This window comes from Myotis nattereri (genome assembly GCF_964212035.1).
Source record: "Myotis nattereri genome assembly, chromosome: 15".
In the NCBI taxonomy this organism is placed as follows: domain Eukaryota; kingdom Metazoa; phylum Chordata; class Mammalia; order Chiroptera; family Vespertilionidae; genus Myotis; species Myotis nattereri.
Window position 1 is genome coordinate 51,747,597 of NC_138090.1, and position 23,596 is coordinate 51,771,192.

General features: G+C 43.2%; 1 protein-coding gene across 1 annotated transcript; it reads left to right on the forward strand.

Moving 5' to 3' along the window:
- The first annotated feature begins 1,353 nt into the window (after window positions 1-1,353).
- Window positions 1,354-20,657, forward strand: LOC308531488 (uncharacterized protein). Its single transcript, XM_081108425.1, has 3 exons — window positions 1,354-2,421; window positions 3,280-3,406; window positions 17,739-20,657. Exons 1-3 carry the CDS (start codon window positions 2,389-2,391, stop codon window positions 20,183-20,185), a joined length of 2,607 nt encoding a protein of 868 aa, XP_080964551.1. The 5' UTR covers window positions 1,354-2,388; the 3' UTR covers window positions 20,186-20,657.
- The last annotated feature ends 2,939 nt before the right edge of the window (window positions 20,658-23,596 follow it).

The window sequence follows — 23,596 nt, forward strand, 5'->3', positions numbered from 1 at the left end:
AACATCACCAAAAGCAATTGACTCATGTGATGCAAGAGAAAGTTACATGGAGGAGTATCAGCATTTCCAGAGATTCAACTGATTGAACACAGATTAATAACACTAATTTAGAGCACACTCAGAACACAGCAAGCAAGTGTTTTCCCAATGTATTCAGAGAACAGAAGACAAAGCTCAAGGCTCAGGTGACTGTGTGTGTCTGTGTGTGTGTTTAATCCTTACCTGAGGCTGTTTCCCGCCCCTGCCCCCCCCTATTCCTTTCCTCTGAGATTCAGATTCCCTTCCATGCTTCCATGTCTCTGAATCCACTCCATTCAGCACTTTATTTTGTTAATCAGATTTCCTATATAAGTGAGATCATGTGATATTTGTCGTTCTCTGACTGATTGATTTCACTTGGTTTGATGCTTTCCAGGTGCCCGTATGCTGTCTGTAAAGGTAAAAATTCTTTTGTACTGCTGCAGAGTATTCCATGGTATAAATTTTCCACAGGTTTATTTATTTTTTTTTAAGTATTTATTTCAGAGAAGAAATGAAAGGAAGAGAGAGAGAGAGAAACATCAATGATGAGAGAGGATCATTGATTGCCTGCCTCTAGTGCACTCCCTACTGGGAATGAAGCCTGTAATTTGGGCATGTACCCTTATCCTGAAATAAACCTGGAATCCTTCAGTATGCAGGGTGAAGCTCTATCCAATTAAACAAACTGGCTAGGGCTGTATCAAAGCATTTTATTCATTTTTTTAATATATTTTATTGATTTTTTACAGAGAGGAAGGGAGAGAGAGAGTTAGAAACATCGATCAGCTGCCTCCTGACATCTCCTACTGGGGATGTGCCCGCAACCCAGGTACATGCCTTTGACCGGAATCAAACTTGGGACCCTTCAGTCTGAAAGCTGACTCTCTATCCACTGAGCCAAAAAGGTTTCCGCATATCAAAGCATTTTAATCCACTCATATATATTTTTTAAAATATATTTTAATTGATTTTTTTTAAAAATATATTTTATTGATTTTTTACAGAGAGGAAGGGAGAGAGATAGAGAGTTAGAAACATCGATGAGAGAGAAACATCTGTCAGCTGCCTCCTGCACATCTCCCACTGGGGATGTGCCCACAACCAAGGCACATGCCCCTGACCGGAGTCGAACCTGGGACCCTTCAGTCCACAGGCCGACGCTCTATCCACTGAGCCAAACCGGTTTGGCTCCACTCATCTATTGATGGGCACTTGGGCTGTTTCCACATCTTTGTTATTGTAAATTGTGCTGTTATCAACAGAAGGGAGTATATATTCTATCTTATTATTTCCGGATTCTTAGAATATATTCCTAGAAGTAGAATCACTGGATCAAATGGAAGTTCCATACTAAATTCGTTGAGGAAACGCCATACTGATTTTCATAATGGCTGCACCACTTTGCATTCCCACCAGCTGTGAACTAGGGATCCCTTTTTTCCACATCCTTCCCAGCACTTGAATTTTGTTCATTTGTTGATGGCAGCCATTGTGAAAGCGGTGAGTGAGGTGACACGTAATTGTTGCTTGAATTTCCATCTCTCTGATGATCTGTGACTTAAAGCATCTTTTCATATGTTTCTTGTCCATCTTATTCACCCTGCAGCCCAGGCAGTGCTGACACTTTGGATGGCATCAGAAGCAGATGCCCTTAAGTATGAGCGTCTGTTTTGTGACCTTAACTTTGTATAATGGATTCAATGGAGGCAGGTTAAGGCAGTTAGAGACTTGAACAACCTCCTCCAGATACATATGGCCCCAGGGAAACACATGCCAAAAGTCTTGAATGAAGACACAATGCCTGCCCTTCAGAAACAGCAAGTCCTGAACAAATATATGCAAAACCGCAGCTAAAGAAAGCCCTTCAGGTGCAGGAGAAACAAACTTGCCTCGGAAAATCCCTCCCCTGAAGGCGCTAGAGGACCCTGAGTGTACTTGGTGTGTTCTTGGGCTATTTGCCCCTAAATCCAGTCCTACAGTCAACTGAGAAATACTGGATCCTGGCCTTGGCGCTTAGAAACTACATTACCCAGAAGGCCAAGCCTGGAATGGCATCAGGCGGAGCCAATGGAGGGTCAGAGAAGGCACTTCCGTTTGGGAGCTTCGGGAGGGCGGTAATCCTTGAGGCCGGTTTTGTCTTCTCAGATTTTTTGTCTCAGGCCGTGAGGCTTTCCGTGTCCGCTGTCGGTGGAGAAGGCCGGAGACTGGTGTTCCCCGCCTTACAACCAATGGTGGGAGCCGCCAGTGGTGCTCACAGCTCCCACCTGGGATTGAAGCTCGGAGTCGCCACCCAAACTGACGCCAGGGCCAGTACAGGGACTGCCATTTCTGCAGCGGCTTCTACTCCCGCCCGGCTCACAGAGGGCAATGGCGGCGCCCCCGCTGAGGAGACGGGCTGAGGTGAGTTCAGTCCCCCAGGCCTTCACCGCCTCCGCACACACACACCACAGCCTGGGGAGGGCGCCTGTCCCGTCCTGCAGCTCAGTCCCGCGTGGAGGGCCGTGAGGAAGGTGGAGGGGAGAGAGGAGTGTGGTGGCTTCTGAGGACACAGCAAGTGCAGGGCAGAGAGGACGGGGGGTGACTTGTATCTGAAGGTCCCTGAGGGTGTGGCTGTGAGTATTGACGGAAAGAGCAGAGGCTGCAGGGAGGACGGCACAGACTCATTCGGGGCTTTCCCGGCTGTGGGTCCATCAGGGGCCTGGGGTGGTCCTGGATCCGGCTGGACTCCAAGCTGTCTACACGCCATATGCCAAGTTCATGGGTGAGTCCAGCGAGATCCAGTGGCATTGGAGCAGGAAGGGGGCAGAGCTGAGGGAGTGAACCTGGGGTCTGAACATGGGAAGGGGTTAAACATTACCCAGTGGTGAGCACATCTGGAGGAAGTGTGCGCTGATGGTCCCGGGACCTGGTGTGGGGACTTAAAGGCGAAGCATAAACCCAGGCTTGGCTTTGTCTTGGAGGCAGGATCTAGGAGACTGCAGTGGTGTTGCCTGGCAGGAAGGCTGGGGCCCTGCAGGCATCGCCCAGACCTGAAATGGCATTGCTCCCTCCTCTCCCCTCCCCCAAAGCTTCCCATCGGACTCAGCTGCTCTGCTCAGGGCCATGCAGTGAGTAATGGGACTGTGATGAGCATTAGGGCCTGGTGTCCACAGTAACCAGGGGTCCTGGAGGAGCTTGAGGGGCGGGAAGCTGTGTAAGAAGTAGAGTTACTGGTTCTCAGAAAGGCGGCTCTGTTTTTAATTGTCTCCGTTCTGACAGGTTGGCGTGACCTTTGAGGACATTGCCCTGTACTTCTCCAGGGAGGAATGGAGCCTCCTTGATGAGGGTCAGAGACAGCTGTACCTGAATGTGATGCTGGAGAACTTTGAACTTATATCCTCCCTGGGTAAGACCCTCACTCTCACCAGTGACCTGGACTTGGCTTTGAGGTTTCCCAGGTCCCATCCCCCAGGGTGTGCTCTGTCCTCCCATGTAGACTGTGGTACTGCTTGTTTTTCCAGTTTGCTGGGTAGTTGCTGTCCTGGGGAGGGTTGGTCTGTTTCCACTGCTCCCTTCTATTCCTGAGGCTCCAATAGTCCCCGCTGCACTAAATTCACAGGGAAGGACTTGTGGTTGATCCTGTTATAGGAAGCCTCAGAGATTCCATCTTGATCAGTGAGGAAAGCAGTTTCTATATTCTTGTTGGTCATTTGTACATATTTTTTGTAGAGTTGTCTCTACATCCTTATCCTGTTTCTTAACTGTATTTTTTGTTTAAAGAGTGTTCTAACTACCCTGTATATTTTATATATTAATTGCTTATTACATACAGGAACACATATTTTTGGATGTGCTTAATTGTGCTTTGCAGATATTGCTCCCCATACTCGCTTTTTTACAAAGTCCGTGTTTTTGGCAAGCTCAGATGCTTGTTGCTAGTGCTTAGCAATAAAGTATTTTTAATGAAGTTGTATGGAGTTTGGTTTTCAGACAAATCATTGCATTGTTATTAGCCTCCAATATAGTATTAACATAACATTATTATTCCCTGGGAACTCCAACTATTTGACTGAATTTTTGTCTGTATTTCAATATTTGCTTTATTGTGCTGATCAGAACTGAATCCACAATCTCTCCAAGCAATCCCTTCATGGGATTTGCAATTATTTTCTTCTGTTCTCTCGATTTCCTTTATTTCAGTTTGTGTATTGCTGTTGTGCTGTGAAGAAGCTTTTTTCTTTATTTGTTGCCATCTCGACTGTTTGTTTTTGTTTTTTTTTGTGGTGGTTGGTGTCACATTCAGAAAATCATGTCAAAACAAATCTCCAACACTTTTTCTCTAGGTTGTCCTGAGGCGTTTTAAGTTTTAGCGCTGACATTCAATTCTGTTATGCATGTTGTGTTAAATTTTATCAGTGGTGTCCAGTATTGTTGTGTTTCCATGTGAGTATTGATTTTCAGCAGCACCATTCATTGAAGAAACTATCTTTCCCTTCTTCTTGTGTCTTGCAGTTTTTTTTTAAACATTTTACTTTTCTCTTATTTTTATTTTATTTTTTTAAAATATATTTTATTGATTTTTTACAGAGAGGAAGGGAGAGAGATACAGAGTTAGAAACATCGATGAGAGAGAAACATCGATCAGCCGCCTCCTTCAAATCTCCTGGGGATGTACCCACAACCCAGGTACATGCCCTTGACCGGAATTGAACCTGGGACCTTTGAGTCTGCAGGCCAACACTATATCCACTGAGCCAAACCAGTTTCGGCTGTGTTGCAGTTTTGACAAAGATTACTTGAAAGTGTGTCTGGGTTTATTTCTGTGTTTTCTGTTCTGTTCTGTTGATGTATGTGTCTGTGTTTCTTCAGCAACACATTGTTTGCTTGCTATGTCTTTGTAAGAAATTTAAGTGAGGAATTATGATTCCACCAGCTTCCTTCTCACTTAGGATTGTTTTTGCTATTCACATTTTTTAGTTCTATACATTTCAAGGTTCTCTTTTCATGTCTTTGTAAAATACCATAAGAATTATCCTCAGAGTTCCATTTAATCTGTAGATTGCATTGTGTGGTATGGATATTTTCACAATATTCCTGTTTTAAAAATTCTTTATTGTTTCAAGTAATATATATGGTATTACATATGTCGCGATTTTCCATCATTGACCACAAATGAGGGAGATCATGTGATATTTATCTTTCTCCACCTGGCTTATTTTGCTGAGCAAGATTGCTCTTCAGTTCCATCCATGCCGTTATAAATAGTAAGAGTTCCTCCTTTTTAACAGCAGCCTAGTATTCCATTGTGTAGATGTACCACAGTTTTGTTTTTTTTTGTTTTGTTTTTTCACAGTTTTTTAATCCACTCATCTTCTGATGAGCACTTAGGCTATTTCCAAATCTTAGCTATTGTAAATTGTGTTGCTATGAACATAGGGGTGCATATGTCCTTTCTGATTGGTGTTTCTGATTTGTTTTTCTTTTTTTTAAATATTTCATTATTGATTTCAGAGAGAGGAAAGGAGAGGGAGAGAGTGATAGTAACATCAGTGATAGGAGAGAATGATTGATCTCTCCGTTCTGCATGCAGCGTGGCATGTTGCCTTGGGCGGCATTGAACTTGGGACCATTCAACCTGCAGGTCGACGCTCTATCCACTGAGCCAAACCGTCTAGGGCTGTTTTTTATTTCTTGGTATATTTTCCTAGATGGGTCAATTGGGAGTTCCATTTTTAATTTTTTGGAAACTCTACATTATATTCCACAGTGTCTGTACCAATATGGGGATTGCATTTCCACCTGCAGAGCACAGGGTTCCTTTTCTCCACATCCTTGCCAGCACCTTGTCCTTTGGTGATTAGTTGATGATAGGCAACCTGACAGGTTTGAGATGATATCTCATTGTTGTTTTGATTTGCGTCTCTCGGTTAATTGGTTTTGAGCATCTTTTTATATGTCTCGGCTTTCTGTATATCCACTTTCCAAAAGTGTGTATTTAGGTCCTTTGCCCATTTTTTGATTGGATTGTTTCCCTTGTTTTTCTTACGATATATGAGTTCATGTGAATTTTCCAGAGTAAACCCTTATCAAATATAAAATTGGCAAATATGTTCTGCCATGTGGTGGAATTTCTTGTTGTTTTGTTGATGTTTTCTTTGGCTGTGCATAGGCTGTTTATCTTGACATAGTTCTATTTGTTCATTTTTTCTTTAGTTTCCATTACCCTAGGACAGTGATGGTGAACCTTTTGAGCTCGGCATGTCATCATTTTGAAAAACCCTAACTTAACTCAGGTGCCATGTCACATATAGAAATTTTTTGATATCTCTCACCATAGTAAAACAAACATTTATATTTTTGATGTTTATTTTTTATATTTAAACTAGAGGTCTGTTGCATGAAAAGATTTGTGGAATAGGTCTTCCCTTCCCCTAGCTGCCAACACCGGTTTTCCTCCTGCACCACGGACCCAGGCCTTCGCTGCTCCAGCTGGAGCCACCTTCAGTCTTCTCCCTGCCCCTTGGCACCTATGTATGCAAATTAAACACCATCTTTGTTGGTTATTTTGCATATCATGCTGATTAGCCAATGGAGGCATAGCGAAGGTACGCTCAATTAACCATGTTTGTATATTATGAGATAGGATGCCATTTAACAATGAAAAATCAACCAAAAATATGAGTTCACATGTCACCTCTGACACACGTGTCATAGGTTCACCCTCATTGTCCTAGGTCAGCCGTGGGCAAACTACGGCCCGCGAGCCTGATCAGGCCCGTTTGAAATGAATAAAACTATTGAAAAAAAAGACCGTACCCTTTTATGTAATGATGTTTACTTTGAATTTATATTAGTTCACACAAACACTCCATCCATGCTTTTGTTTAAACCCTCTGATCCAGTTTAAGAACCCATTGTGGCCCTCGAGTCAAAAAGTTTGCCCACCCCTGCCCTAGGAGCTGTGTCCGTAAAGACATTGCTAGGATATATGGCTGATATTTTGCTGCCTGTGGATTCTTCTAAGATTTTTATTGTTTCCAATCTTAAGTTTACAGACTTATGATAAAAGTTGGTGGTCTAGTTTATTTTTTTGCATGTATCTGTCCAATTTTCCCAACACCATTTATTCAAGAGACTATCTCGACTTCATTGTATGCTGTTGTCTCGTTTGACAGATGTTGAGGATAATGGCTTCGGTCGATTTTTGGATTCTCTGTTCTGTTGCATTGTTCTATATGTCTGTTGTTGTGTTAGTACCAGGCATTTTTGCAATATAGCTTGGTATCTGGTGTGTCATGCCTCCAACTTTGTTCTTTCTCAAGATTGCTGAGGCTATTTTATTATTATTATTATTATTCCATATCTATTTTTGGAGCGCTTATTATAGGGCTGTGAAATGTGCGGTTGGTATATTAATGGGGATTGCATTGAATCTGCAGATTGTTTTGGGTATTATTGACATTTTAATCATGTTGATTCTACCAGTCCATGAACACAGTATATTTTTCCATTTGTTTATATCTTCTTCTATCTTTTTTTTTCAACTTCCTGTAGTTTTCGGCGTACAGGTCTTTTACCTAGTTAGTTAAGTTTATTCGTAGGTGTCCTAATTTCTTTGTTGCAATAGTAGATAGGATTTTTTATTTGTTTGTTTGTTTCTCCTTTTCTGAGTTTGTCATTGGTATATAAAAAAGCCATAAATTTCTGGTTCTTAATTTTGTATCCTGCCACATTTCTGAATGCATTTATTAAATTTAGTAGTTTTTTGATGGAGTCTTTTAGGGGTTTTTATGTACAATATGATGTCATCTTTGAATAATGACAGTTTTCTTCATTTCCAGTTTTGATGCCTTTAATTTCTGCTTCTTGTCTGCTTGTATGGCTAGCACTTCAGTTTTATATCAAACAGGAGTGGTGAAAGTGGACATCCCTGTCTTGTTCCTGTTCTTAGGGGAAAATGGTTATAGTTTTTGCTGATTGTGGGTATGTAATATAAGGTTCTTAGTATGTTGAGGTGTGATCCTTGGGCTCCCACTTTGCTGAGAGTTTTTTCAAGAAAGGGTGTCAGATTATGTCAAATGCTTTTTCTGCTTCAATTGATATGCTTATATGACTTTTGTCTTTCATTTTATTCATATGTTGTGTCATATTTATTGATTTGCCGCTATTATACAATGTTTCATTCCCCGAATAAATCCCACTTGGTCATGGTGTATGATCTTTCTAATATATTGCTGGATCTGATTTGCCGGAATTTTCTTGAGGAAAATAAAAAAAAAAAAAGACGAAATCCTAACAGAAACTTCCCCTACCTGGTGAAAGGAAATCATGCCCTGGCCGGAGTTGTACCTAGGACCCTTCTTGAGGATTTCAGCATTAATGGGTGTAACTACGACAACAGTGGGAGAGGTGCTGTGCAGGAGACACCCCTATGGAGCATGACATGCATCAGTAGGGCTTTGTTGGTCAGTGAGTCTGCCCCTTGAGTGTATGGCTTAAGGATGTGAAGAGTTTTAAGCTGCTATGGTATGACACTGACCACTGGGTACACTGGCTTTTGGGTCTCCAGGGAAGTGTAAAGTCAGCCTCTGCCTGGAGCCACCCAGCAGCATCTATAGGGAGATCTGCAGAATCTCCTCTTTGTTTGGAGTTTGGAAGTGCCCTGATGAGGCCCAGCTGTGAAGCAAGGAAGGCTAGTGCTTGTGCCAGGAATAGGCCATTTATGGATAGGTTTGGGGCTCCCTGACTGAACTGCAACTTATTTGACAGGTTTTAGCCTGAGCAAGGGTAGGCAATTCATATACAAACGCTGCTGCACACAGCTTGGGTGGAGTTGTAAATTGGATGGGGTGAGGTCTCAGGGAATCACCAGTCGGAGCATACAGAATGGTTGTCAGTAAGACCTGCCACAGATGTGGCAGCATAGGTATAATGACCACAGCAAGCACCTCTGTCTGGGAGAAAGCTGTGCCCGAATTCCTGCCCCGATTCCAGTTAGGCCTGTTTCCCTCTCATATGTGTCTTGATTCGCCCCTCCACCACCAGGCTCGCCAGGCCTTGGAGGTCAAGAAGAAGCAGGAGGTTGTAAATTCCTTTTTGGTATTGGCATTGTAAGAGGAGCAGCTGGGTCTCCTGCAGCCTCTGTGTCACTGAGCCCCAGTCCGCACTGGTTTTTACAGCCCGTAGTTCTTACTGCCAGTAGGGCCTTTTTTCCCCAGTCTGGGACGCTGTGCTGGGCATCTGCTGTGACACTGGGACTGCTTTTTCTTCCAGGTGACCTCTGCAGAGACGATCTCTCTCCCAATTAAAAAAGTGTCCCACATGGGTACACGACCAACACCTTCCATTCTTCTCTACTTTATACCTCCTACCAGTATCAGTGTGCTTTCCACTTTACCTGTCTAGTGCTAAGACAATGGTTCTCAACCTTGGCTGTACATTAGAATCACCTGGGAATCTTTTCAAAATCCTGATATCTGGGCCTCATCCTTTGGAAATTCTGTTTCATTGTTACTAATGATGAGGCCCAGAAATCAGGTTTTTTAAAACATTCCCAGGTGATTCTAATGTGCAGTCCAGGTTGAGAACCACTGTCCTAAGGCTTCCCTTCAGCCAGCTTTCCAGGAGTTCTGGCTGATTGTTGTTCTGCATTTTAGTTGTAATTTTGATGTGGTTGTGGAATGAAGAGAGTATAAGCCCTTGCCTACACCGCCATCTTGGATCTCCTCTCCTGTAACATTTCTGAATTCAATTCTTTCTCTTTTATCTTCACCTGAATAGTGAGACTATTTTTACCAATGATTTTTTTTCTAAGAGAGAGAAAGGGAGACGCAGAGAGAGGGTAAGAGAGAGTGAAACATCAATTGGTTGCCTCACACATGTGCCTTTACCAGGAGGGGTTTGAACCTGAAAGGCACATACCTGCCTCTTACGGAAAATCAAATCCATGACCTTCCAATGTGCAAGCAGGCACTCTGACAACTGAGCGACATGGGCCATGTATATTTATTTACTAGAGGCCCGGTGCACAAAAATTTGTGCACTCGGGGGGAAGTGGGGGTCCGTCAGCCCGGCCTGTGCCCTCTCGCAGTCTGGGACCTCTCGGGAGATAGCGACCTGCTGGCGTAGGCCTGCTCCCGGGTGGTAAGGTCAGGCCCAATCCCTAGGTTCAGGCCCTGGTCGGGCTCAGAGCAGGGTCGATAAGGGGGTTGGGGAGCTACCCCCTGTCACGCACAGAGCAGGGCCCATCAGGAGTTTGGGGAGCTGCACCCTGTTACACTCAGGGCAGGGCCGATGGGGAGTTTATGGTTCTACCCCGTCACACACAGAGCAGGGCCCATGGGGAGGAGGGGTTGGGGCGCCGTACCCTGTCACACACAGAGCAGGGCCGATCAGGGTGTTGGGGCGCCGCACTGTCACACACAGAGCCGCAGGGCGATCAGGGGGTTGGGGATCTCTCCCTTATCAGGCAAAGAGCAGGGCTGATCAGGGGGTTGGGGCGCCTTTCCCTGTCCCGAACAGAGCAGGCCCGATAGGGAGGTTGTGGTCCCACCCCGTCACACACAGAGCCGCAGGGCATCAGGGGGTTTGGGCGCTGCCCCTGTCACGCTGATCCCGGGGCCGGAGGCCTCGCGCCTCCGCTGATCCCGGTGCTGGGAGGCATATTACTCTTTTTCCATATAGGATAGAGGCCTGGTGCACGTATGGGGGCCGGCTGGTTTGCCCTGAAGGGTGTCCTGGATCAGGGTGGGGGTCCCCACTGGGGTGCCTGGCCAGCCTGGGTGAGGGGATGATGGCAGTTTGCAGCTGGTCACACACCCTTCAGGGTAGGGGTCCCCACTGGGGTGCCTGGTCAGTCTGGTTGAGGGGCTGAGGGCTGTTTTCAGGCTGGCGGGTGACGGAAGCTCCCAACCGCTTCTTTTTTTCTTTTCTTTTTTGTCCTGGGCCAGCTTTAGCTCTGAGGCTCCAGCTCTTAGGGCTCCGATGCTGAAAGCAGGTATCTGGTTTGTTTCGGTCCTATAATCGAAACAATGTGTAACTCCAGCTCTGAGATCCCAGATCACCTAAATAAGGATTCTGGGGTTTTGTTTAGCTTCTATATTTGGTACAATATTTCAAACCGCAGGCTCAGAGGCCCGCAAGGCAGGCGGGGAACGTTGGTTTCCTCTGTCACTGAAGCAAGCAAGCCTCATGTTAATTTCAAGCTGCCTGGCTGCCGGCCGCCATCTTGGCTGCCAGTTAATTTGCATATCGCACTGATTAGCCAATGGGAACGGTAGTGGTCGTACGCTGATTACCATGTTTCTCTTTTTTTAGATAGGATTCCTTAAATTATGTATTTTTATAGTATATTTTACAGATTTCAGAGAGGAAAAGAAGGAGAGGGCAATAGAAACATGAATAATGAGAGAGTCATTGATTAGCTACTTTCTGCACACCCCCCAATGGAGATTGGGCCGGCAACCTGCACATATCTTTTGAGAAGGGCTGGAATTTTGATCTCAGTGGTCAGCTGCTTTCAACCTGTGGGTCGCGACCCTTTTGGCAGTCGAACAACCCTTTCACAGGAGTCGCCTAAGATCATCCTGCATATCAGATATTTACATTATGATTCATAACAGTAGCAACATTACAGTTATGAAGTAGCAACGAAAATAGTGTTACGGTTGGGTCAGCAATGAGAAACTGTATTTAAAGGACCAGAAGGTTGAGATCCACTGTGCTAGGTCATGGGTTTTTGCTCAATCACTGAGCCATACTGGGCAGCCTTTATTTATTGATTTTAGAGACAGGAAGGGAAACAGAGAAAGAGAGGTAAACTGATCTACTGTTCTACCCATGTAAGCATTTATTGGCTGTCCCCTACATGTGCCTAGAAAACCCACAGCCGTGGTGCATCGGTACCGCACACTCAACAGGAGAACTACATGGCCAGGGCTCTGAATTTGTTTATTAATTTCAGAAGCTCATATGGGATCTTGACAGATTTCTCTATGGAAGTTCATGTTCTCTCTTAACATCAACATCTCTCTTTTTTTTTTTTTAATTAAAAGTATATTTTATTGATATTTTACATAGAGGAAGGGAGAGGGCTAGAGAGTTTGAAACATCGATGAGAGAGAACATGGATCAACTGCCTCCTGCACACCTCTACTGGGGATGTGCCCACAACTAAGGTATATGCCCTTGATGGGAATCGAACCTGGGACCCTTCAGTCCGCAGGCTAACACTCTATCCACTGAGCCAAATCAGTTAGGGCTCAACATCTCCTATGATGCTTTGTGGTTCCTAGTGTCAAGTATAATGTCTTACCTTTCATTTCTTTGAACATTTTTTTTTTCTTCCCCAATTGACTTTCCCCAGCCTCCCCTACCCCCGTGAAGATTGTTGTTGTTTGTTGGTTTTTGTTCTTTGCTTTAGTCGAAGTCAAGAGTAGCCAATATTTGTATTGTTTTATTTTGCTTTATCTCCTTTTACTGATGCTTGTTTAAATATTTGAGGAAGAGAGATGGGTGGGAGAGAAAGAGAGGGAGAGAAAGATCCGTGTGAGGGAGAAATATCCATCGACTGACTTCTGCACACAAGGTAACTGGAAATGGAACCCATATACTGATAGGTGCCTTGACTGGGAATTGAATACTCGACGCTTTGGTACACAGCATGATGCTCCAACCAACTGAGCCGTATTGGCCAAGGCATTATGTGGTTTTTAAACACAAAAGTTTCTAGTGTTCTTTTAAGAACAGGCCACTTTGGTCAATGATAGCAAAAGCACAGGGGCTGCTGGAGGTAATTCTGACCCTTGTTTTTTACTGTACGTATTTTCAAATATGTTTATTCATCCAGTCTTTTCTAGTCATTGTTTCTGTACACTTCTTCATTTGTGTGTGTTATACTGTCTTCATGTTACTCTTACTCCTATTTCATATGGGGTTTTTGTTCATGAGTAGCTGTCTACTTACAGTGGGCTCAGGTGAGATGGTCGTATCTCTAATTCTGCATTCTTTCGGATGTCACTCACATAGGTGGGTTTTTAAAAAATATATTCTTAGTGATTTCAGCGAGGAAGGGAGATACGGAAGCCTCAGTGGTGAGAGAGAATCATCGATCGGCTGCCTCCTACACACCACCACCTGGGGATGAAGCCTGCAACCGCGGCACATGCCCTGGCCAGAATGGTACCTAGGACCCTTCAGTCCACAGGGAGACGCTCCATCCACTGAGCCAAGCCAGCAAGGGCTCACATAGGTCGTTTGTCTGTTGTCTCATTTGTCCTTTGTTGTTCTACCACAGTGTTGATTATCCTCCTTTTTCGTTTTTCTCTGAAGATTTGCATCATTTATCCCATGGAATGGGTCAAGTGGGATTTAAGGGGAAGAATCCTTTGTGCATCACAGAAGAAACATGATTTTATTTATTTATTTTTAAATGTATTTTATTGAATTTTTTACAGAAAGGAAGGGAGAGGGATAGGGAGTTAGAAACCTCAATGAGAGAGAAACATCAATCAGCTCCCTCCTACACAACCCCTACTGGGAATGTGCCTACAACCAAGATACATGCCCTGGACTGGAATTGAACCTGGGACCCTTCAGTCTACAGGCCGACGTTATATCCACCTGGGCAAACGGGGTACTGCGAAACAGTGCTTTATTAATGACACATTGGTGGCACACGTGGTCTTTCCTTGGAGAAGGGTCACTGGGAAGGAATTCTTGGCTGGCCTTTGTTACATTCATAGCTGGAAACCTAGCGTTTTCTTTCTTTTTTCATATAAGTGTTTATAGCAGCTTTATTGCTAATTACAAAGAACTGTAAGCAACCAAAATGTCCCCTAAAAGGTGAGTGGATAGCCAAAACCGGTTTGGCTCAGTGGATAGAGCGTCAGCCTTCGGAATGGAAGGTCCCAGTTTCGATTCCATTCAAGGGAATGTACCTGGGTTGCGGGCACATCCCCCGTGGGGGATGTGCAGGAGGCAGCTGATCGATGTTTCTCTCTCATCGATGTTTCTGACTCTCTATCTCTCTCCCTTCCTCTCTGTAAAAAATCAATAAAATATATTTAAAAAAAAATAAGGTAAGTGGATACACAAACTGTGGTGCATCTGTACAATGAAATCTTCAGCAATAAAAAGAGAAAATAGAGAAAAATCAAACTAGGAATGGGAATACCAAGAAGCAAGACCTCCCCACATTGATATGACCCCTTGAGCCAAGAAAGGAATGGAAGAAACTTAAATATATATTGCTTAGTAAAAAGAGCCAGTCTGAAAAGGGTATATACTGTGTGATTCCAACTACATTACATTCTGGAAAAGGGAAAACTATACAGGGAGTAAAAAGCTTAGTAGCTGCCGGAGGCTTGGAGTACAGAGGGAAGGATAAATAGGTCCAGCACAGGGGTGTTTTTTAAGTTTTTGGCAACTTTTATTAATTTTTTAATTAAATCTTTATTGTTCAGATTATTACATTTGTTTCTCTTTTTTTCCTCCATAACTCCCGTCCACCCTGTTCCCACCCCAGCCTCTGCCCATACCCCCGCCACCCACTGTTCTCATCCATCAGTGTATAATTTTTGTCCAGTCTCTTCCCACACCCCTAAACCCTTTTCCTCCCCAAGAATAGTCAGTCCACTCCCTTTCTATGCCCCGGAATATATTATATTCACCAGTTTATTCTGTTCACCAGATTATTTATTCACTTGATTTTTAGATTCACTTGTTGGTAGCTGTGTAATTGTTGTTCATAATTTGTATCTTTACCTTTTTCTTCTTCTTCTTCCTCTTCTTAAAGGATACCTTTCAGCATTTCATATAATACTGGTTTGGTGGTGAAAACTCCTTTAGCTTTTTCTTATCTGTGAAGCTCTTTATCTAACCTTCAATTCCTAATGATAGCTTTGCTGGGTAAAGTAATCTAGGTTGTAGGTTCTTGATATTCATCCCTTTGAATATTTCTTGCCACTCCCTTCTGTCCTGAATAATTTCTTCTGGCCTGCATAATTTCTGTTGAGGAATCAGCTGAGAGTTGTTATGGGTACTCCTTTGTAGGTAACTGAGTTTCTTTCTCTTGTTGCTTTTAAGATTCTCTCTTTGTCTTTTGCTCTTGGGATTGTAACGCATTGAAAGCGGGAAACGTATTTATACGTTTTAGTTATACATTTAAGTTGACTTGTAGTAGAGCGCGGACGATAAAAACTACCCGCAAACAATGTGTTTAATGATGGTGTGCCTTGGTGTGGTCCTCTTTGGCTTCCTTTTGTTTGGGGTTCTCTGTGCTTCCTGGACTTGGAAGTCTATTACTTTGACCAGGTAGGGGAAGTTTTCTGTTAGTATTTCTTCAAATAGGTTTTCAATATCTTGCTGTCTCTTCTGGCACCCCCATAATTCAGATTTTGGTACCTTTGAAGTTATCTCAGAGGCTCCTTACACTATCTTCATACTTTTGCATTCTTTTTTCTTTTTGTTTTTCTGGTTGGGTGATTTTTCCTTCTTCGTATTTCAAAGCTTTGACTTTATTCTTGTGATCCTCTAGTCTGCTGTTGGAACTCTTCATAATATTCTTTATTTCAGTCAGTGTATGCTTAATTTCTAGTTCGTACTTTTTCATAACCTTGAGGGTCTCACTAGATTTCTTATGGGTCTCACTAAATTTATTGGTGGTTTCTAGAAAATTCTTGAAATACCTTTAAAAGTGTGGTTTTAACTCTATATCCAGTAGTTTGCTTTCCTCTATTCCTTTCATATGTTACCTTTTTCTTTTTTTTTCTTTTTTAAAATATATTTTATTGATTTTTTACAGAGAGGAAGGGAGAGAGACAGAGAGTCAGAAACATCGATGAGAAGGAAACATTGATCAGCTGCCTCCTACACATCCCCCACTGGGGATGTGCCCGCAACCCAGGTACATGCCCTTGACCGGAATCGAACCTGGGACCTTTCAGTCCGCAGGCCGACGCTCTATCCCCTGAGCCAAACCGGTTTCGGCGTTACCTTTTTCTTGGCTCCGCATTTTTTATGCTTTCTTGTGTTGATAGAGTGGCTTTCTGTGTTAGGTGTACTATAGGGCCCAGTGTCTCAGCCTCCCCAATTACTCTTGGTGCACCCCTTTGTGGGCTTTATGCACAGTATTGTTGTAGTTTAGCCTTGATTGTAGTTGGTATCACTGGGAGTAATTGACCTCCAGGCCCATTGGCTGTGAGAATCACCTGTGTCTGCACTGGGAGAACTTCTGTGCTTGACACACCCTTCTGGGGCAAGACTTGCTTCAGTGGGACTTTGGTGCTCACTGAGTCTGCGCCCAAAGTGTGTGCCTTTTGGATCTGAGCAGTTTTAATCTGGATTGTCCCACTCTAACCACTGGGTACACTGGCTCTTGGATCTCTAAGGAGGTGCTAATTTAGCCTCTGCCTGAGGCTACTCAGCAGGAGCTACAGAGAGATCTGTAGATTCCTCTTCTTTGTTTGGGGTTTGTAGTTGCCCAGATGAGGCCCAGCTGTGAAGCAATGCTAGGTGCTGTGGGGCCTTGGGCCATCTTTTGGAAGTTCTGGGTCTGTCTGACCCAGCTGCAGTTTGTTAGTTCATTACCAGATTGCAAAGGGCCAGGCCTTTGATATGGAAAAGCCTCTGCTCACAGGTTGGGTGGGGCGGAGTCTCGGGATCAACAGGGTGGAGAAAGCAGCTATGCCTGCTCCTCAGTCTTACCCTAAGAGGCCCAGCGACTCATTGTCCCGGTAATCTCCACAAGTACTGCTGAGAGAAAGCCACCCTCGAGTTCCGACGGATGCCAGACAGTCCGGTTTCTCCCCGAATGAGTCTGGGTCCCCATAGACTCGCCTGGGGCTGGAGTTCAGAGCAGTAGGGAGCTTGAGACTCCCTCCCGATTGAAAAAGACAACCATGACCTCATTTCCCAGCCCTTTCCACTTGGGCCACGCCCTCAATTGCTAGCCCTTTCCAAGTGCGCCACATGCTCAGTTGCCAGCGATTTCCGCGTGCGCCTCCATACCTCTGCACTCTACTTCCGCACCTCCTCTGAGTCTCAGTATGCTTTTCTCTTTCTTTCTATTTGTAGAAATTCCACTCAGCCAGTCTTCCTGTGGTTCTGGATGATGTCTGTGTTGTCTTTTAGTTGTATTGTTGAAGCGGTTGTGCGTGGCAGCAATTTCTGGCGTTTACCTATTCTGCCATCTTGGTTCTATCAGCACTCACTTTTCATAGTGATCATTTCTACTGGGATTCCCAGCCCATGGATAACCTTCACCTCTCTTCACTTTGCACCTGTGCCTCTTTCACAGGTCTCTCTTTTCTGTCCTCTAAAATTAGTCCATGCCTGCATTACCTTGGAGTGCACACATGTTATATTGACGTTGAACATCATATGGTCTAATACAATACATTTTTATGGCTTTCAGCCGTTTTAAATTATTCTACATAGACTCACATGGAGAACATGTAAGGTCCTAATGGAAGCCGTTTGTGCAGGAAAAATAAGTAGAGCCTTCCTCTCTTCTTTGTGTCCCATCCTGTGCTTCTGTCCCTCTCTTGGTTTGCTTTTCATCATCAGCTGAGTTTTGGGGCCACAATATGCATAACAACAGTTTCCTCAGAGTATACCTCATTGGTCCTTAACATCTTTCTATGGAATCAGGCCTAGTCATGACAGATAAACATTTGTGGTGCAGATATTCTGATTTCATAGGGTGAACATATACTTTACCAGTGTTTCCTTTTGTTCAGGTTGCTGCTGTGGAGCAGAGAATGAGGAGGCAGCGACTGAACAGAACTTTTTTGTGAGAGTTTCACAGGCATGGAATCCCCAGTTACCTTTGTCTTCCCAGAAGAGCCACCCCTGTGAGAGTTGTGGACTAGTCTTGGGAAACATTTTCCACGTGATGGAGCTGCAGGGAACACAACACGAACAGATAATGTTGAGGTGTGGGGCATGTGCAAAACGGTGTTACTTCAGTGTAAATATTCACCAATGGCATGTGAGAGAGAAGACTTTCATTAGAGGTGTGGACAGGATCTCCCTTGCAAACAGTTGCAATTTCAATGTGTCCCAAAATGGTTTCAACTGCGGGGCGGTTGGGCATGGTGTTCTTAATGAATCAAGACAGCTCCACCTAAAGGATACTCAGACCAGGGATCGTCCAAATGCTATTTCGACACGTGGGATGACATTTCAAAGGACAAAAAATTATTACGCCCGAAAAGAATCTAAGAAAGACGTTACTTGTACCCACACGTTTATTCAGGAAAAGGATGTCAATGTTGGAAGTGTATGTTTTGTGTGCTCTGAATGTGGGGAATATTTTACCCAATTTTCTAGCTTTTCTCTTCTACAGCAAGGTCACACTGGAGAAAGGCCTTATCAGTGCAGTGAATATGGGAAAGCTTTTAGCAGTAGTAACAGCCTAAGTGAATATGAAGCTTTGCACACTGAAGAAAGGCATTATGAGTACAGTGAATATGGGAAAGCTTTTAGCAGTATTAACAGCCTAGGTGAATATGAAGCTTTGCACACTGAAGAAAGGCCCTATGGGCGCAGTGAATGTGGAAATGCTGTTACCAATAGCACTGCTCTCCATTATGATCAGAGCGTTCTCACAGCAGAAAGGCCTTATGAGTGCAATGAGTGTGGGAAATCTTTTAGTAGTAGCAGTAACCTTCATTGTCATCGGAGAATTCACACTGGAGAGAAGCCTTATAAGTGTAGTGAGTGTGGAAAGTCTTTTTCAACTTTCAATGCTCGCAAATATCATCATTACAGAGTGCACTCTGGAGAAAGGCCTCATCACTGCAGTGAATGTGGGAAATATTTTATCACTTTGTCTCACCTTCAGAGTCATCAGAGGGTTCACACAGGAGAAAAGCCTTATAAATGTAGTGAATGTGGGAAATCTTTTGCCCAGAGCGGTAACCTTCTTTCTCACCAGAGCATTCACACTGAAGAAAAGCCTTATATATGTGGTGAATGTGGGAAAGCTTACAACTGTTTCATTAAACTTCGTCGTCATCAAAGAGTGCACACTGGAGAAAGGCCTTTTCCCTGCATTGAATGTGGGAAATCTTATACCAGGCAAAGTGCACTTTGTCAGCATCGGAGAATTCATACAGGAGAAAAGCCTCATAAATGCAGTGAATGTGGGATGACTTTCATCCAAAGCGGAGCTCTCCAAAATCATCTGAGAGTTCACACTGGAGAAAAGCCTTTTAAATGCAGTGAATGTGGGAAATCTTTTGCCACTAACTCTCAACTTCACAGTCATCGGAGGGTTCACACAGGAGAAAAGCCTTATAAATGCAATGAATGTGGGAAATCTTTTGCCTCTAAATCTTACCTTCACATTCATCAGAGAGTTCACACGGGAGAAAAGCCTTATAAATGCAATGAATGTGGGAAATCTTTTACCACTAATTTCAGACTTCACACACATCAGAGAGTTCACACTGGAGAAAAGCCTTATAACTGCAGTGAATGTGGGAAATCTTTTACCAGTAAGTCTTACCTTCACATTCATCAGAGAGTTCACACTGGAGGAAAGCCTTATAACTGCAGTGAATGTGGTAAATCTTTTACCACTAACTATTACATTCACATTCATCAGAGAGTTCACACAGGAGAAAAGCCTTATAAATGCAGTGAATGTGGGAAGTCTTTTACAACTAAGTCTTACCTTTCCATTCATCAGAGAGATCACATTGGAGAAAAGCCTTATAAATGCAATGAATGTGGGAAATCTTTTACAACTAATTTCAAACTTCACCGACATCAGAGAGTTCACACTGGAGAAAAGCCTTATAAATGCAGTGAATGTGGGAAATCTTTTCCCAGTAACAGTAAACTCTGTCGTCATCAGAGAGTTCATACAGGAGAAAAGCCTTATAAATGTAGTGAATGTGGGAAAACTTTCCGTGAAAACAAATCTCTCCAAAATCATCAGAGAGTTCACTCTGGAGTAAAGCCTTTTAAATGCAGTGAGTGTGGGAAATCTTTTACCTGTAACAGTAAACTTTGTCGTCATCAGAGAGTTCATACAGGAGAAAAGCCTTATAAATGTAGTGAATGTGGGAAAACTTTCAATGAAAACAGAGCTCTCCAAAATCATCAGAGAGTTCACACTGGAGAAAAGCGATGTCCATTGCCGTCATCAGAGAAGTCATACAAAACAAAAGCCTTATAAATGCAGTGACTGTGGGAAATTTTATACCAGTAGCACCAACCTTCACTGTTATCAGAGAGTTCATACAGGAGAAAATGCTTATAAATGCAGTAAATGTGGACAGTCTTTTACAACTAACTCCCACCTTCATTGTCATCAGAGAGTTTACACAGGAAATTGTCGTAAAGAGTATAATTAACGTGAGCTATCTCTCAGCCTAATTTGTAAATTTGCTGTGCACAAAAGAGTCCGAATGTGAAAAATTTCTCAGATGTGTTAAAAATGTAGTTTCTTAGTTAGGACTTTACAGTTGTATATGAAAATATGTGAAGTCTCATTAGTCTGAAATTTATCTCATATATTGAATCATGTACATTGTGTATCCTACCTGCAACTATTTTATCTGTTCTGTTTGCTTGTTTGCATGTTGGAACCATATGTATGTATGTTCGACTTTTTAACATAAAGAGCTGTCTTGCCAGGTGGAAGAACTACCAGTCTCATGGCTATTACTTGCAAAATAATGAAGGCTTTTCCATAAGACTTCTTTAATGTGGGGTGTTCATTTACTGTGTTGGTTAGTTTATATGGAGATCTGGGCTCTCCAAGCATGATTCGGTGAAAAACTTATATGGGCTCTGAAACATTTTTGCCCTTGGGGGATGACTATGGTGTAGAAATTAGCTCAGCAGTTTTTGCCAAATTTATATTGCAGCCCATATTTTCCCAGGAAATACTGTGGACTCTCTAGTCCTCATGTGAAAATGGATGCATTGAGACACAGAGATCACTCCCAAGAGGGGGTAGCTATGACAACCTGAAGTATATCTGGGAGCAGCGTTAATTTTTTTCCTGTTTTCAAGGACTGGTAAGACATTTGAAGGGATTCTTTTCCCCAGGTGTTGCAGAGGGCCATACCTTTTAATACCTTCAATTCCATGGGTGATAGGTACTGGTTGGAGGACCATCGCAGTGAGGGGACCCATTCACTGCAGAAACACTGACCTAATTCCAGTTGGAACAGACTGCAGCCCATTAGATGGGATGGTCTTCATCTAAACTTGTACCCAGACATCTTTTTTTGAGGAAAAGACTACAGGAGTCATGTGTACACAGACCTGAGGGACATTGGGTTTGTTTATCTTCTGTGCAGCAGTCATTGTCACTCATTATAATCAAGAAGTTTTGTGGCTTCATATATCTTCTCAGATGTTCCCATTAGAGCCATTGGTGCTTTGGCAGCAAAACTAAGAAGAAAACAAAGTGTGTCTTTAGGGCGGAGATATGGCTTTTGTGACCCAGTCAGCATTTCAGTGGGTTTGGGTGAAAGTTCTTCATTGTTTGTTACATTTTCTGTCACTGAGATGAGACTCGCCCACAGGGCATGAGAATGTGGATTGAATATAGAATTTAAAAAGCTGTTATTCGAAAGTAAGTAACATTTCTGTTATCTTTTTTATTTTCATTTCTTTTATCTTGAACTATTTTTAACAGCTGTAATGAGGAAATTACATGTGTTAAGTGTAGTGTTTCATAAATCTTGACATGTGCAAGAAAATGAAACCATCATTATACTCATAATACTTAGCATATCTATGACTGTGAAGTTGCTTCATGACCTCATTTAACCTGTCCTTGTTCTTCACAGCTTTCCTGATAACCATGATTTTCATTCAATTTTAAAAGGGAACTCTGCTTTTTCTAAATATTTTTTCTCTTTAAAATTATATTTGAGAAATTCTTGGACATTTATTAACATTTATTAAAAATACATAGTAACAGATCTTTTTTTCTTTTTTTTTTTTTTTTTGGTAATTAGTCTTTCTGTTGCTGTTGTTAATCCTCACCCAAGGATATTTTTCTAATGATTTTTTTTCTTTTTGAGAGTGTAAGAGAGAGAGGGTAACACAGAGAGAAACATTGATATTAAGGAAACACATTGATTGGTTACCTCCTGCATCAATGATGACCAAGGCAGCGACTGGGAATGAGTCTTCAACCAAGGATTGTGCCTTAGCTGGAATCGAACCTGGGACCCTTTGGATTGTAGGCCTTTGCTCCATCCAGAGCCAAATCGGCCAGGGTTCTGGTAGATATTCTTCTCTTTGAATATATCACTATTATGTCCATTTTAATAAATATTTGGTTATTTCTATTAAAGGTGGTACAAACATTTTTGTATAATTCTTTATATGGATATAAATGTTATTTACCTTTGTCAGTTGGACATCTCCCACAGGCTCCTGGACTGCAAGAGGGCACAGGGCCGACTGAGGGATCCCACCTGAGTGTATGAATTTCGTGCACCAGGCTTCTATATTAAACATTTGAACCGGGACATCATGGTTCCATTCACAGTCACGGAAGATACCTGAGCCCCGTCTTGAACCGCATTGTGGGGTATGCAGGAGGCAGCTGATCAATGATTCTCTCTTAGCATTGATTTTTTTCTCTCTCTACTTCAATCTCCTTTGAATTCCAGCATCTCCCTGCAGAGACCTTCCCTGGACAGGCACTTCTCACTCCCCGAGGCTCACAAGGACATTTGTCTTTGGGTGCAGTTTACTAAGAAATGGAACCTATAAGAAGCCAGTGACTCTGCTGCAGGGAGGCAGGTGCTGTGGGCACTCAGGTCTCCTTGTGGTGGGCCCCACCTGGGAATCTCCAGCAGCTTCACTAGAGCTCCCTGAATCTCAGTTGGCTAAATGTGACATGAGGTGATTGATGGCGCTTACTCTGGCCTTCCAACATCAATAAAAGTAACAAGCTGACTACTTGTTGCCAGGATTTTATTGTTAGATTTTTGAGTATTTACTCTTTCAATTCTCACAGCAACCTGGACAAGTAGAAACTCACATGAAATTCCTCAACATATTCAGTATCTGAGAAATGAAGTCAGCTCTCCAGTTTTACACCACAGACAAGTGTCCGATTCAAGAGCTGGATTTTAACCCATTGTTTTCTTCAGCGTCAGGCACAGTCTCTACCACTGATGTGCAGCCCTCACTGGAGCTGGTACAGTCTGAGGACCTGGGTGTCTCAGCTGAAGCTCCTGTTTCCATGGTTGCAGTTATGTATTTCCTCCCATTCCCTTTACACCCTTGGCCTCACCTTGTTCAGGGCAATGCTATGATTCCTCAGCTGCAGTGGTTTTTCCAGGGGATCCTGCTTTCAGAGTGAGCTGCTGCTTGTCTGCTTCCCTTTGATCACAGAACAGAGTTTGACCCACATGAGACTTGGGTAATTTGGTCTGGTCCCTGTACCTTCACACACATGTTGGGTGTTATGCTGTCACCCCATCCACTGAGATGAATTTCTTGCCTCAGTTTGACCTTCAAATGATGTTCCTACGTGGCACTGACATTCACCCTGCAGGAGTAGATACAATTGGACATGAATTTGGGGACCTGATATTCCCAAGTGATCCTGGAG